Source organism: Bos javanicus, chromosome X, assembly GCF_032452875.1.
Source record: "Bos javanicus breed banteng chromosome X, ARS-OSU_banteng_1.0, whole genome shotgun sequence".
NCBI lineage: Eukaryota > Metazoa > Chordata > Mammalia > Artiodactyla > Bovidae > Bos > Bos javanicus.
In genome coordinates, this window is record NC_083897.1 from 116735171 (window position 1) to 116752346 (window position 17176).

Sequence of the window (17176 nt, forward strand, 5' to 3'; positions counted from 1 at the left end):
GCTGACCCTCTCCTTTAAGATAAAATGCATCTTCTCGGAGAAAAGTGAGTTGAACAGAAACGTGAGTATTTATTTTTAGCCTGTGCCAAAATGATTCATTGGGTCATTTCCTGATGGAGTGCATTATCTTGGTAATTCTTATAAGTCTTTATATAATGTAGCCCATATATTGATTAAGGTTATTTAAATGTAATGCCAGTGTGCATTTTTGATTAGATTGCATATACCTTACACACGCACACACACTAAATACTTCATGTTGTCCAAGTCGACTGTTTTGAACTATTGTTGTCCAGAATGCTTTCTAAAAAGAAATCCAGCTTAATTGGTATATTGTCTCTTTCAGTTCAGTGTAGAAATAAAAAAGGCTATATTGCGCTCAATAAAATTCTACTGTTGAATATGATTTTTTTGGATGTTCTAGTGTTATAAAAGATGGTAAGTGGGCCTATAGTGGCTGTGTAAGTCACTAACACATGAAAAGTGGGAAAACTGAAACCAATTCTCTAGGAACTCTTTGATGTGGCCACTCTACAAAGAATATATAAGGATATTTTCTTTTAACTAACAGAAGCCGTGTCCTTGAAATTTGCACTTAGGATGAGTGATGTGATTTGTTTGTGAGACTCAGATATCAAATAGGACATTTCTTCTTAAGAAACAGAAACTGGCAAACTCATCACTGATACTCGTTCCTGGCATAACACAGAACATAAAGACCAATGCTAGCCTAGTGAGATAAATCTATGTGGCTAGAAATATATTGTTAGAATAAGTGATTGAGGTGTGAAATACAGAACCAACTGGTTTGTCATTGTTGTGTAGGTTGTCATTTTTCTGAAATGATGAGAGATGATGCATTTGATGGATCATCTCACATAGAATTAACTAAATTTATTGTCACCAAACCAATATAGTCTTGAACTGTATGTCATTCACTGAAATAGGGTTCCCCAAATTACATGCTCATAAACATTTCCTGGAATTTAATTGTTTTGTAGTGTGAGCCAATAATCTATGCTTTTAAGAAATGCTACAAGCAATTCTTATGTTAAAGGACATTTGGGAAAGTCTTCATCAGAGCTTATCTTTCTATGAATTCATTGTTAATGTGAGGAAAATAATTTTTAATTGTCTAAAAAATTTAGCACATTTTATATTGATGTATTTATTTTCACAACCAACATCTTTGGTATCCCTGTATAATGCTATTTTTTTCTTCCTTAACAGAAAGAGAAGTAACAATAGATGTGTTTTTTTTAGAAGGAAGGTGTTTTTATTTAATGCTTACCTATTAATTAATTTTTTTTAAACTTTATTTTATTTTTAAACTTTACATAATTGTATTAGTTTTGCCAAATATCAAAATGAATCCGCCACAGGTATACATGTGTTCCCCATCCTAAACCCTCCTCCCTACAATGGTATAATTACTTTTTTGAAGTCATATATTTCATGACAAAGTTGCTTGTCTTGACTAGTTCTTGTGTGTGTCCTTCTTTTTGAGAAATTCTCACATAAACTGTTCTTCTATATAGTTCAGCTTTTCTCAGGGCTTCATTGGTGAGTTCTGGTGAATAAACTGGGAGGAATTATTAAAAGAAAGACCCAGTTTATGGTGACATTCATCCACTGCAAACTTTAATTTTGTATTCGAAAGAGTAACACCAGTTGTAATGATAGAAACAATAAACCCTATACCCTGTGTTTCTCAAAGAGGGGAGGTCCTTGGGCTACCACGTTAGAGTTACCTGTGGAGCTTAAGTAATAGATTCTGAACTCCACTCTCGTACCATAGGCATTCAATCTGAATTTCCATTTTTAACTAACTTCCCAAGCAACTGTTCTGAAGTCTAAAATTTGAGACTCATCTGTTTGGCTCCTATAGTTTTCAACTGTTGATTATCTTATAGAATCACCTGGAGGGTATTAAACAAACAAAGCAATGGACTAACAATAGGGACAAACTGGACTAGTTTCATCCAAAATCTCTGGGACTTTGGGACGTTTCAAATTTCCCTGGTGCACCGAGGTCTTAGAATTATTACTAGCAGGCCCATTAGAAGGATGCTATGAAAGAACCATTCCACTCCTCACCAAACCTTTATATCACAGTATCAAGCATGCCAAAATCCTAATCTAATACATTAGAACATTTAGCAATAATTTTCCCATTTTATTGAGGAAAAGCATGCTGAGGCCACTGAAGGAAGGATTTTCATTCCGTGCTTGGTCTTCCTTTGAAGTTCATAGTTGTGTAAACAGTTCTTTATTTGCCAAAGACAATTGAAGAACTTCATTGTTTAATGTAAACCAGCTACTGATTTTCATAGTTTTATAGTTCTGTTTGTCATATACATGGGTTTTTGACATGTTATTCTGCTCTCTGATTTTGAGGATGTTCTTTTTTATTTCCCAGAAGTTGGAAATTGGACTGCCTTAGCAGTTTTTCCATAATCCAGTCATTCATAAACCATTTTGATGACTTTTGCCATATATCACCTTTCCTAGGCTATTATTTACCTAAGTTTTTGTTTAATCATTTACTATATATTATTCTATCTGAAACAGTATCCACAAAGTTGTTTGATCTACTACTTAAGTTTTTTTTTTTTAATTTTAACACATTTTAAATCAAATACATAACTATTCAAACGAAAACTTCCCTCTGTGTACCATCTCAAACCAACATATCACTGGAATAGAAATCCCTAATTTGGGCAAACAATTGGCTAAAGTATTCATCAAATTTAGATGTTCTTTATCCTTCAGAATTTCACCCCACCCTCCTCCATACACATCAGTATCACTTAATCAACGAATTTGCTTGCATTACTCTACAGGCATACATACATGATAAAAATCCCACAGCAGTAAGTGATTGGGTTACTACTATTTTAATTTTCTGAATATTTGCCTTATTGTATGTTTCTATTCCAGTAAATGAGGATCTGATATCAATTAGGAGTCTTCTAGAAATAAGAAAGATGTTTCATGAGTATCAGTCTTTTAACCAGTTGTTAATAATATGAGTGTAATTCAAAGTTTCTGATAATTTATGTGTGTATGTGTGTGTGTGTGATGCGCACACATAGTCCCAAATGTTCTTCAACTATAGAGTTCTCTCCTGGTATTTTTAATAATAGGTCAGGTCCTATGACTCACAATTTAAAATATAATATATAAAATATACACTGAGTCATAACTCATACAACATTTTACTTTCTCAGTAGAAGTTATTTTTTTCACACTGAAAAACCCTATTGAGGTAGAAATGACTTTATGAAATTTTAAATTTATCAATTACTTTGACATTCAATGTGAAATAATCTTAAGTTTTAAAAAATAATACTTTCCATTTTTCATAATAATTTATCTCTGCTTCATGTTTAATAAGTGCTTCTTAAAAGGCTGTGCTAAGATATGAATTTTGCTGAAACAGCCCATTTATTCTAAAAGGTTTATGGTTATTCACTTGTTATCCTTGTGATGGAAAGATTTACCACTTTTCCCCTCCCCCAAATAAATAAATAACAATTTTATTTATCTTTAACATAAAATGAAAAGGGCAAAAATATTTCCTTTTAGGAGTAAGTATGCACGAAAACTAGGTGGAAATCGAGTTGGAAAAAAAGAAAAGAAACACTGATTAAAGATGCTGATCATTTTAAAATATTACCTGAGGGGACTTTATTTCAAGGTCCTTATGTGCACACATGCTCAGTCGCTAAGTCGTCTCTGACTCTCTGTGATCCCATGGACTGTAGCCCACCAGGCTTTTCTGTCCATGTGATTTTTCTAGGCAAGAATACTGGAGTGGGTTGCCATTTCCTCCTCCAGGGGATTTTCCTGACCCAGGGATCGAACCTGTGACTTCCATGTCTCCTGCTTTGGCAGGCAGGTTCTTTACCACTGAGCCACCTGGGAAGCCCGTCCTTATGTGAGTGGTACCTTAAAAAGAAAGGAATAAAATACCTGGGGATCAAGAAGTAAGGAAAAGAAGCAGCAAAGAAGATTTACATGTTATCATCCCTTTCATTTCTGTTCCTCAAAGGATTGTATGAAATAGATGAAAGGAAAATGCAGAATTTAACCTTGAAAAGATCATTAACATGATAATAACTTTTAAGAGATTGAATTTGTGACTCAAATTTCTCAAAAATTGAGAAGTGAAGAAAATAAAGAAGGATTGTAAGTGAACTTGAGTTTTAAACAAAGTTTTTCTTTTTGTTCAGCCAGTTGGCCATTTCTTAAGTCCCTTTCTCCATAATCTTAATATGAATTTTGTCTAAGAATTATAAGCATATACAGACATAAACAGAGAGGGAAAGAGAAATATAACAAGAGTTGTCAAATTAACGAAGGTACTTACATAGGTTCCAACAACACATTATTTAATTTATTTTCATCTATGATCAGGTAGAAACCAGAAGAAACATATGTAGCTTAATAAATAATTTAATTTCTTGAATTTCTATGTAACATATAAATTTATTTTTACAGGATATATAGAGAGCATACTCATAGAGAGCAACAGACTTATGAAACGACTATAAAACACAAATTATAATTCAAGTTTAAAATTTCTCATTTTTACACTTGTATTTGTCTATTGTCCTATTGCTAGTCAAAGCAAAACCAAATATATAATTGTAAGTATTCTAAGAAAAAAAAGAGCGCCTCCATCACCTACGCATGTTACATACATTCTAGATTGTACAAAATCAAAGAGGGTAGGCAAAACTAAAGGGAAACACTATGGAAAATGCACTTTTTACTGACTGTTGAACATATTTGAAAGCGTCTGAGTTTAAAATTTGATTTGAACACCAGCAGAGGAAAATGACCAAATTCATTTTCCTATTTGGGTTCTCTCAAACTCTGAAAATGTAAAAGTTTTTACAATTTAATAGCAGATTATATGAACATATCTCCACTACTTCAGTGGAAAAAACACACTAAGGATTCTAGCTACCAGGAGCATATGTTGCGAGGAATATGGACAACTGTCCACGTTTACTAACAGAAAGATGTCTTCATCCCAGTTTAGAATTAACCTAAAACACTCACATCCAATCTCCCCAAATTTAGACTCTCATTGACTAGTAAGGATAGATCCAAATTACTTTGCCACATGTTCATGCACTATGTAATATGTCATTTTACATTAAATCTTTTTTTTTTTTTTAATGACCAGCATGCCCTTTGAAACTTAAGGTTATCTGGACTATGAAGACTGAAATTTACACAACATCAATATTACATGTAAGAGTCTCAAGTTCATGTGCAGTTCTTCGATTTCTACTCATTTAGTAGTGGAGGAAATACAGTGTAATGACTTGTCTTTGTTAGAAAGAGAAGATTTTCCAGGCTGTGGGCGCTGGGGGATGTATTGTGAAGGTAGTGAAGGTAGTGAATGGTAGAAAACCAACAGTGCCTTACTTAACTTATTTCAGTGAACAATTCAGAAACGTGTTTGTCAGTGGACTCAGAGACTTTAGAGGGGCACTTCCTAAAGGGCAGAAGGAAATTTTTCTTTTTATGTCTCTTGTTTTGTGTTCTGAGCCTGGAAGGAAGAAATACTTGATGGAAAAATCAGAGCTGAGTTCTTTCTTTTCAGTCTGGGCATTTTCTATACATGTGACTGAAGTTTGATGATGACAGAACAGAGAAGATTAGGATTAAGTCATCATCATCATCATCACCATCATCGACCTCCTTCTCTTTACTCACACTGAGTCAGGTCTTTCTTACAGTTCCTTGTGACAGTATCTTAATTAACATAGCACCAACTTTCATCTTGCTGCCCACCAGGAGCAAAAAGTAAAACTTGAAATAACTACCATGTCAGTTCATTCTCAAAATTCTTCATACTGCCCCAAAGTTATATCATAAATCCTGAAACTGGCATAAACTCAGTTGCTGAAAACCAAGTATATAACCAACTCTAAATCTTAGCATAAGAAAACCAGGTCCCTTTGGAAAAACATGTCAAATGGTCGTTTGTTCTACTCCTGCACTAAGTTATTTCTTCTTAATTTTGTTGTAGGAAAACAAATCAACCCAGAAAAAAGTTTAATGACATAAGGCATCATGCCAAATTGCATGATTTCACATTCCCTACCCCTCGGTTATCTTTTGAGTAAATTAAGAAATGAATAAACTATCAACTCTCATTTATTTGGATGTGAATTACTTGGTCATCTAAGTTTTGCCTCACTATAAACCAAGTCTCCCACAAAGTTGGGTCATGTTGGAGCAATTGCCTCTGTTAAAAGAACAATAATCATTTCCTGAATTTTCATGAATGAAGGTAAGAAATAGTAGCCATAACAGTGCCTGCAAGATACGTGGTTTATCTCAATGTCAGTTTCTGAGAACATGCTTTATATCCAAATATCATAGCTTTTTAGGTGATGGATGTCTTTGAGACTTACATCCCAGAAACACAATTTTGTACACTTTCACAATTCTGTCTGGAATTTCAAGTGTTTCCTTATTTCCTTTAATCAGTCTTACATACTTAAGGTGTCCTTAAACCCACCTTTAAGGTCTATTGTTAAGGATAATGCAAATTTGACTGTTGGTTGCTTTCTTTGTTCAGAATAATAAAGTGGGAAGGGTTAGTGATAAGGCAAGGAATAGCTCTGCTCCCATTGACAAGCTGCTCCTTTTAGGGAACTCAGTTGCATCATCATCTCTTTGTAATAACTGTATATGTTGTTAGAAAAATTCTTTAGTAATAGGGAATATGTGTCTATAGATATAATTTCTAACCCATTTAATAATGGGAATAATGATCAAGTAAGTTCAGATCAGAAACAGTAAGGAATTTTCTGCTTCTGTGTCTCTATGTTCTCTTAGTTCCAGTCTGTCATTTTACTTGCATGGTATCAGTGATCTTTGAATTTCAATAAGCTTTCTTCTGGGACTAATGATATAAACTAAATTAAAACAAGAAAGAAACTAAGCACAAGATGAAAAATACTTCTTACAAAAAGGAGAACTAGGGCATCCAGAACCTGAAAATAATTGACAAATATACGAATGAATGTTTTCTTAGAAGTGGTGATCTTAATTTACTTAAGTGGTACCTGTCAAAGTTAATGACTATTCTAGGATAAACAAAACTTACTTGGCATTTAGGGTCAGCTCTCAGTTAACATCTGTTCTTGTTATAAAATGCTAAATAGTAATGAAATAAAGAAGAAGTATTTAGGTATTTAAGTCCATAGGGTTCAAATGCATATACTATGAAAAAAGTAATCAACACAAAATAGTTGACTGAAACAATCAGGGGTTTAGCTATAGAAATAGAGTAGGTTCAGGTATCTTAGGTTATTGTGTCTCGGATTTATTTCATATACTTGATCTTAAATCAGCTGGCTGCGTGAGACACAAAATCCTTCTCTGCCCACAGAAGACCTAAGGAACGGATTACAAATTAAATAATCAAAGATTTGAGCACCAGTATAAAGGGTAGGACGCTCATAGGCAGCAAGTAGAGGTTACATTAAAAAACCAGGTGGACTTAGGAATCCGTAACATGTCACTTGCAGTCTGAGTAGCAAATGATGAAAAACAAGCAATACCAAACATCATACATATCCAAGTCCAGATGTCCATTATCTCCCTCAGCTTGGCTAACAAATTCACACTTCCAACTGTGTTTTTACAACTAGAATATTCTTATCCCCCACAGCCCCCAGAGAAAAAAGAGAAGGATGAAACCTAAGCACTAGGGAAAATACATTTTTTTCTCTCTTTATTGTGAATTCTAACATAACTTTTGTTAAACATAGAGCACGTGAACATATGACAGTTTCCTTCATTTGTTCTCACATGTAGCTGATAGAGGAATACTCGGGAGGAATGTTTCTAAAGCCATAGAGAACTTCTTCTTCCATTGATTTTCTAGAAATATGACAAAGCATTAGAGGAAAAAGAAAAGCATTTTTAAGTTGTGAGAATATCAAATATTACCCATCAACCCCTGAATCATGCTATTCAAAGTGCTTAAATCTACACTAAAAATAGAACAAAAAATGTACTCCCAATGCAGCTAAATTAACACCTATGGATGCCTAAAATATGACTGTGGTCTGAATACTTCCTCTACATTTATTCCACACTTCCATCGTGCATTTAAAAAAATTAAAAACAAAAACAAAAACAAAAACAAACAAAGAAATAAACCAGGCCATTGTCATGTTTACAGTTTTCTGAGCACTGGGGGAATCTGGAATCCAGTCCAGTGAGGTCACTGCTACCAGTCCCTGACAGGTGTCCATATTATAAACAATGGCCTTCTTGAATTCTGAAAGTAACCCAATGTGCAAAGCTGACCTTAAAGTTTATGTGTCCTTGCAGCCTCAGTTCTGGTTTGTGAAAACATGACACAGGTCCAAGGGGAGCACGGGAATAAAAAGAACAGATCGTGGACAAGGACCCAGGCAAGTTGTCAGGGAAATAAGCATTTTTTTTTTAGCAAATAAAAACCAATGCACATCCTAAAGCTCCTTTACCTTGTCACACAAACATGAGATATTCGCAGCTTTACAAAATTCTTATAATCATCTCTCATACATTTGCAATTCAATTTTCCCCTCACCAATGAACTCTACTGAAGTTTACATTTTTGTGTGTGTGGCCAACTCATACCTTAGTATTGTGACCAAAACTGTAGAATTGTTTTCTCATTATATGGTGGTAGGAATAAACCAAACATATAGTAGTCACTACACAAGCCCACGGACAATGGCTGGAATGGAAGTTCCTACACTGAATCACTAAAGTAATGCATAAGTTCTATTATCAGTGTTTTCATCACATCGATTTTTTTTAAAAACTAAAAGCTACTTAGGTAATATTTCCCTTTAGCAATTTTGCCCTCTGCAAGTTCCCTTAGGATTGATTTTGTATCATTTTCAACATGAATATGTATTAGCTACTTATGTCATTGATTTCAAACATAAAGCTAAATGGTAAGAGATGAATTTCCTGGGAGCATCAGCTTTCTGTTTCTGACAGAATTATACAATTAAAATAAAACTAATTCTTTATACAGTAAAATTATTTTAAATACTTTCTCATCTAATTTAAAAACTATTTTGTGTAAATAATGTTTATTTTGAAAATACTGATTTCTGTTGGTATTCATATGTTTGACCTCCTGAGTTCTTATATAAACACTTTGAGATTAATAAGTGTTGCTTATGTTCACAAACTGAAACCAAACACTTGATTCTGATTATAGCACTGAAAATTAAATACAGTGAAGTAACATTTAAATACAAGGGGACCCCATAATAAGTTTCACAGATTTGCACTGACTCTTTAGAAAATAACATTTCTATAATACAAGGTGACAAAACATATTTTGATGACACATCCTGTCCTTCCCTTTGGTTTGGAAGCCTTCAATGTAAATTTCATTTTGACTTGTGTTGATTCACCCTTTTGAGTTAACTTGCCTGGCATTTGCACATAATCTCATTTGCAGAAAATCATAGAGGGAAAAGAGGAAGTAGAATAGTAAACAAAAACAGCCACAAACACATTCATGCCTTTCCAGGAAGTGATCAAATATAGGGCTTGATTTTTTTGTTTGTTTTTTGTTTGTTGTTTTTTTTTGTTTTTGTTTTTTTTTGTTTTTGTTTCTTTTGTTTTGTTCTGTGTTTATATATATATATATATATATATATTTATATAAGGGTACATCAACTCATTTAAAAAACGGAAACAACACACTCTCCCCCATTTTCATGCCCTTGATCTTCTCTTCTTAGCACTCTGTAGTGGTCACTGTCAAGTGACTAGCACACTTTTGGGTCTGGAGTGTATTCTGACGAGCAGTGAATTAAATGTTAAGACAGTTAGACCCCACCCCCCTACCCCTTCTCAGAGTTTACACGTCATGCCGCCATTAGAAGGGTAGAGGTGGGGAATGAGGTGGGACAAGGAAGAGATTCAGGGCTCTGATTGGTGGGGCCCTCCTATGAGCAAGTGTTCTCATTTTTTTTCCGGAGTGGCAATGCTGGCATTCGTTGCACTGCTTTCTGAAGGCCCACATGGCCCTGCTGATCCTAGGTAGAACTCAAGAGAGGATCCGGTGCTCCTTGTCCCATCGGATAGATTTGTCCAAGCACCCCAAGGAAATGTTAAAAGCAAAACAAAAATCAAGGAAAGGAAATAAAAACCCATTCTAAAACTAAACTAATGAAGCAAAAAAGGGTTTTCTATCTATACATAAGTCTCTTCTTTAAAAAAAGGTAAATTTACAAATTCCAATGACATATAAAACAAAGTCAAAAAATGTAATGGTAAGAGACATGGTAAAACAGGAAGACACTGATGCTACAAAGAAATTGCAAAAAACATATGTACAAGACCCTGTTTTTCCTCATGTTCTAGAGATTGTAATGCATGTTTTTGTTTTTGTTTTTTAAACAGCAGCAGTCGAGGATTTAGTTCCAGGCACTGGACTGCAGACTCTACTCAAACTCCCAGGGACGGGGTGTCCCTTGCTTTTCTGTCACCAGATCACACTGGATATACTGGTCTCCCGTGGCAACAGCGGCAGGATGGCACTGTTTGTGTGGGCCTCGTCTGGATTCTGCTCCCTGCTCGATTTTGTCTGTGGCCGCTGCCCGTTGATGAGTGTCATAGGGATGTTACAATAGGTATGCTGATTGCCTATGGAGGTAAGAGGCAGGGTGCCAGTAGGAGGTACGTCATACTCGTAGCTTCGGTAGTAGTGTTTCTGACGCATTTGTGAATGGTAAGTGTTGTGAAAGGTGGATCGGAGATCTGGATGGGCAGTGGCTAGAGCTGTGGAGGTGGCGGCAGCCATGGAGATGGCTGAGACAGTCTGCAGCTCCCCAAAAGGCCCCTGCTCACTAACATCTAAAGCCTGCTCATGTGTAATGGGTTCTATCCTCTTAAAAGGCATTTCGTATTGTAAACGTTTCCAGAACTTAGAGTTCAACTTGTTGCATTTTGGTCCATGCCACTTAATAACGGTCAGGAGCTTGATGGTGTGCTTGAGGGCCTCCACCTCCTGGTAGTTCATAATTCCTCGTAGTTCACTGCACTCGATGAGTATCACTTTAATTTCTCCAGTCACAAGCATGTTTCGAAGTCTGGTCTCCAGCTCAAAGATGCTCCAGCCTCTTCTGACTACGTAATTTGGGGTCATGACAATAATCAGCCGCTTGCTCTGATCTACACACCTTGCCACATCTTCAATGTATGCTACAACAGAGAAAAGGGTTTATCAGAATAAGTAAATTGAACATTTGGTCCAGAAAGCCCCAGTGGATTCTCTTTCACACAGGAAAATGAGAATTGTTGGTTGTTAGGTAAACCCTTGAGAAGATGAAAATAGCCAATGATCACTTAGAATAGAGGATGGGGCTTTTGCTTCTCTCAGTGATTGAAATATTTTCCCAGGTACAAATCTCTCATTTGGTTTTTTTAAATGTCAAGGCTCATAATATGAGACGCTTTATAGAATAGTGGAAGTGGTTTCCTCAGGGGTATCAAAACTTATTTTTCATTTGAACATATCATGCCATTTCTTTCTTGAGAAACTGACAGATGTAGAAGAAGCAAAAGTTAAAATTTTGTCTAAAAATGATGACTACACAGACAGATACAAGGACACACACACTCTTAAATGAAAACATGAACTTACTTCCAGTTGGGATTAAATCTCTATCTGGTATAAACAACTTATATCCATAATGCTTTTCAAGCATATCAGGAAGGATTTCAAGAGCAAAGCGTTCTTCTTCCCCAGTCTCTTGATTCCACTGGTCAGGATCCACTTTGGTATATGATAAGTATGCATCGTAATCTTTATTATCTGTCAAGAACATTACAGAGTAAAGCTGAAGTCACTACTCTACAAAGAAATCAATAGGACATGAGAACAATCACCTTATTTCATAAGTATCTCCAAATGTCCCATTTCTCGGAGACCAGAGGAAGAAGTTTTTATTAATTTTCATTAATAATTCAATAATGCCAAGTATCATGGAATGAATTTGGGGGTATAAAGGAGTTATATTTTGTTGTTAAGACAGTAGGAGAAAAATTAATGAAAACAGCTATGAAATGTTAACATTAAACATTTTTGATGCACAGATCATAGAGAATTTTAACAGCTTATAATAGCCACATATTTAGATAATATGTTCTTATTCTACATAATTGTACATTTCACCTAATCCTTCCTTTGATGATTTTACCCTGTTGAAAAAAAAGAAAGAAAATTGAAATTGGCTTGGCTGGCTTGAGGAATGGTTTTTAGGTTGTGCTGATTTTCTTTTGGGGAAAAGATAAAACTTGGAATAATTAATTTTTCTTTGGGAGCTGGTTCTTGGAGTTCAGTTTTAAGACTATTAATACACTGAATTATTATAGAAAAACATATTGTTTTCCTGATCTTCACTTATCTTACATGTAAATTACTGCCTAATTTTATTTCATTATGTTAATCAGTTTGACTGAAAGAATCAAAAATTATAATACAAATGAATTAAACAGTTCTAAAATTTGATTTCTTTCCTCATTCTTCTCCATTTTTACATGAGAACCCTTCAAATATTTGATGACTACTATTGTGCATTATCTTTATCTTAGTGTAAACACCCCAAAATTCTCATTTGTTTTTTCTTAGAACAAGAAGTCATTGATCTTCTTCTGCAGAATCTCATCTGTCAATTTCCTTTTCAGAGTGTGATATCAGGATTCATAATTCACCTCAATTCTAAATACTATCAGTAGGCTGTGTCTATCAATATCAATATGCTTAGGTCTCTTTTGTGCTTCCTTGATGATTGTCATTGTATTATTTGATTATTATATGATCAAGTTGAGTTGAAACATTCCTATATTTCAGAACAAAAAGATCTTGGCATTTGGTATAGAAAATTTTAAATATTTGGGATATAAAATATCAAAGATAGAGGGGCATCCATGACTTGCTCTGGGTGGCTCTGGGACACTCCTTTTGACTTCAAAGACACTAAAACTCACTTCTGAAGGTACATATGTATGTTCATTTAGTAGTCTGATAATCCTGAGCTACCTAGAAGTCATTCTATAGCTTGTTATGGAAAACTCAGAGAACTGTTTACTTCACTTAAGGTTAACACAGGCATATAAGAAACTAGCAACTCTACTATAGGATCCCTGGGGAAATAAAAAAAACCTTAAGCTATGGAAAACTTTTTAAAAGCAACTTTCAGGTAATAAAAAAAAAGTAATCATCCCAATCATGTCATATTTGGGTATTTGTCATTTTCTTTATTCTTTAAGCAAGATATAGTTGTACACAGTAATTCAATTTTCATAAAAATGATAATTATATTTATTATACCATATATATGCAGATATGCCAGTGGTCTATAGTGGTACCACTCTGTTGATGTAAATACTTGACTAAGAAATAATAGAAAATAGCACACAATAAAGCTACAATATAATACCAGTTAAAATGTCCATTTATTAGATAATCACATGCCATATCTATGAGATAAAATCTTCCTTCACAATATGGGTCAGTAACTTCCAGTCTAGTAGAAGATGTAGACAAGTCCACAATCTATTTCCAGAGGATAAATATGTTGCAAAGAATAGTACAAGCGTCATGGGCCAATGGGAGGACTCTTTAAGCCAGATTGAAGATTGCAGAATGATTTCATGCATATACTATTCTTTTTCTGGGATTATTTCTCTTCTAATTTTTTACAACGTACTACAAAGTACTGAAGTTTGCCCCAATCTGGGATGGGTAATGACTAGATCCTCATTTTTCACCTTTTGTCTTGTATAGGCTCAAAAGCATTTGAAAACCAGATCAATATGAACACCAAAGAGAATAGCGCACTTATGACCACATGTAAACAACTGGTCCACCAATACTAGTAAGTTCCAGATGGATGTCACTTTTGCTTACATGACACTGTTTCTGGTTCTCCTGCCTCATCCATGGACATCTCTCTTCCAATTCATAAATGCTATCATTTCTTAAGATGTGTCCTGTGGCCTGTTTCATTTGTCTCTCAGCCTATGTTCCCTTAAAAATCTTTTTCTCCCATTACATCAACAACCACATCTATGTAGATGTCTCCCTAACTTAGATGTCCAATCTTGTCTTCTTTCTCATGAACCTGTAACCTGGACATTCAACATGTTCACAACCAAACAAACTTTCCACCTCAAGCTTTGTTCTTCATGTTTTATTTCACTTAAATTTTAGTAACATAAGAATCTCACGTCTATAGTCTCTAAATGTCAGATGCATGTTCCATTTATCTCTTCTCATTATCAATAATCTCACAGCCATTCACTGGTAAAAATCCTTTGGATTGTTTCCATATAGGGTGAGGTCCTACTCTCTCCTCAGCTGCTATAATTATATTTTATTGGGTCTTTCCTCTCTGTTTCCTTATTCTTCTGGCCCATTCCACATAGAATCAGAAAATTTATTTTTTCAAACCTCACAACTGATTACATTTATGGTAGCTTGAAAAATACTTATGGCTACCCATTGTCAAAAAGCCAGCAGCTATCTCTGCAGTTGGTTTCCTTTCAATTTGAGTCTGATATCTTTGAGTTGAAGGTGATCTCTTTTACCACATATTATATTATTGTGCTCACATCTTATCTTCTTTCTTTGACCACAAGATCCTTGATTCAGATATATGACTAGGGATTAGTAGATGTTCAAACATATCTGTTGATTAAATGAATGAATGGCCTCTAGTTTGGGTATCACATGACATATATCTATGGCTAATGGAGAGATTTTCTCAAGATTTGGGCCATTTCCTAGGAGAGGTGGCTTTGGTGATACATACTCCAAGTTGCCTGGACTCCTCAAGCAATTACTAGGAGTGACAGGGTCAAAGTTTAGCAAAGTTTATTTGGAATAATCTTGAACTGTATTTTCTTATTGTGACTCATTGAAGGCTCAGAGTCCTTGTAAGCGTCTCTGAAAAAGTGGTTTTCATACTTAAGCATGAATGGCAACAATTTGGAAGACTTGCTAAAATACAGACTGATAGGCCCCACCTCTGGAGTTTTCCATTCAGAATATCTAGAATAGGTCCTTAGAATTGGAATTTATAGAAAACTCTCAAGTGATAATTGATGCCAGCCCAGGGACAACACTTTGAGAAACTTTGCTTTACAACAGAGTATAGGTACTCCAGGCATAGGTATTGGAGCTTCCCAGGTAGCTCAAATGGTAAAGAATCTGCCTGTGATGCAGGAGACCTGGGTTCAATCCCTGGGTTGTGAAGATACCCTGGAGAAGGGAATGGCAACCCACTCCAGTATTCTTGCCTGGAGAATTCCATGGACAGAGGAGCCTGGTGGGCAACAGTCCATGGGGTTGCAAAGAGTTGGATATGACTGAGTGACCAACACTTTCACTTTCATAGGTACTCCAAGGTCTCAAAGGTATCAAAGAAGTGCAGTCAGCTGCCAGGTAACTGATCAAAAGTATCACAAAGCCTACACACTGCAGCCTCAGCTTCATGATAAGGGGACTTGATACTTACAAGATATGTACTCTATTTTATCTAGAAATGAGATGAAAATCCATGAAAATCCACACTTTCATCAAAAAGGGGATAAATTCGTACCTAGACTGATATAGCCAGTAACCATATTAAGATTAAATGAACCCCAGGAATAGGTACTGTGGTCTCAGTCAGTTTTCTATCTCTTTATGTCATCTGGATGAGTTTGCAAGATTTAAGCTAACATCCCCCAGGTAAAAAGGAGATGTTCACATGGAGGTTATTCTGGCAAGAAATAGAACTAAAAGGCCCCTTGCAAGCAGCTACAGCAGCATCCTTTCTCAAATCAATGGACACTTGATTGATATCTAATTTCTCTCCCCAGAGTCTATGTCAGTGCAGTACTGGGCTAGGCATTTATTTGCCAACAGAAGCAAACTCCTGATTTGAAAATTTTCAAACTGAAAATACCATGTCATATATCATGCTAAATGCAATAACATTTACTGAGTCAAAAACATATGGATTCTAAGGTTTCTGCTTTTTTCTCAGTTACCTGCTGAGTCAGAGTCATGGGAAATATCTCTTAGATATTTTTTATGTCTGTAAGAATGCATATTGACTAATCTTAATGTGTATAAGAAATTGAAAATGTGAGATTTTTATAATCATAGAAAAAAACAAAATTATGCTAAGATTTTTAAATGATAGGACTGTGATCTTTCAAATTCAACTTAAGTTTATAAATAGCTGAAAATGAATTAAATGTCATAGAAGGATAGTACCACAATCTATATCTTATTCTGAACTTTATTCTGTAAATTTTATTTTCTGTAATTTAAACCCTCAAGTATAATTCTGTTGACTGCAGAGATGGAAAGCAGTTGACATACACACCTTTTCTAATAATATTTATAGGTTCTAATATAGTCATTGGTTTACTCTTTCCATGATTTTCAAGAGATTCTCACTGTAATGTCCCACAAAAAAAGAAAAATAGGAATGAAGTCATCAAGATGGTCAAATAAGATATCATTTGCATGTATCCTCTCTTCTGCAGCACAGAGCCAGTCCTGTCCACCCAAGGACCCATCCAATGACCAGGTATTAGCCCTCCCAGTGACCTGGTGGGAGCCATACCCATCCACACTCCTGATAGTGGGTCCACCGACTGAAGACACAACTGTGGATCCTGAAGTGAAAACCGTCCAAGTGCTATACTACTGAACAAGGTTCTAGAGGTATTCCTATCCACCCAGAGACCAGATAGGACCCATGTGAACCTGAGCTCCAACCCAGTATGATTAGGTTTCTGGAAGTAATCGCACTGGCCTGGGGAACAGACAGAAGAACTTTACCTGCTAAAGTCAGTCTTTAAATATTAGAAGAGATATTTGCTCTTTCAAATGTACAGACACCAATGCAAGGATACATGGATCACAAATAATCAGGCAAATATGGTATCACCTAAGGAGATGGCTGGATGGCATCACTGACTTGATGGACGTGAGTCTGAGTGAACTCTGGGAGTTGGTGATGGACGGGGAGGCCTGGCGTGCTGCGATTCATGGGGTCGCAAAGAGTCAGACACGACTGAGCAAATGAACTGAACTGAACTGAAGGAAAGTAATAATGTGCCAGTA

The 17176-nt window shown here is 35.4% G+C and overlaps 1 protein-coding gene across 1 annotated transcript in view; it reads right to left on the reverse strand.

Annotated features, from left to right (window-relative positions):
* Nucleotides 1-4450: 4450 nt before the first annotated feature.
* IL1RAPL1 (interleukin 1 receptor accessory protein like 1) overlaps nt 4451-17176 on the reverse strand; it is a 702885-nt gene continuing 690159 nt past the window's right edge. Inside the window, exons 8-9 of the mRNA XM_061410523.1 lie at nt 11696-11866; nt 4451-11253 (exon numbers count right to left, since the gene is read on the reverse strand). Of these exons, the coding sequence (XP_061266507.1) occupies nt 10535-11253; nt 11696-11866 (890 nt within the window). The 3' untranslated portion in view covers nt 4451-10534. The remainder of the gene's footprint in view (nt 11254-11695; nt 11867-17176) is intronic.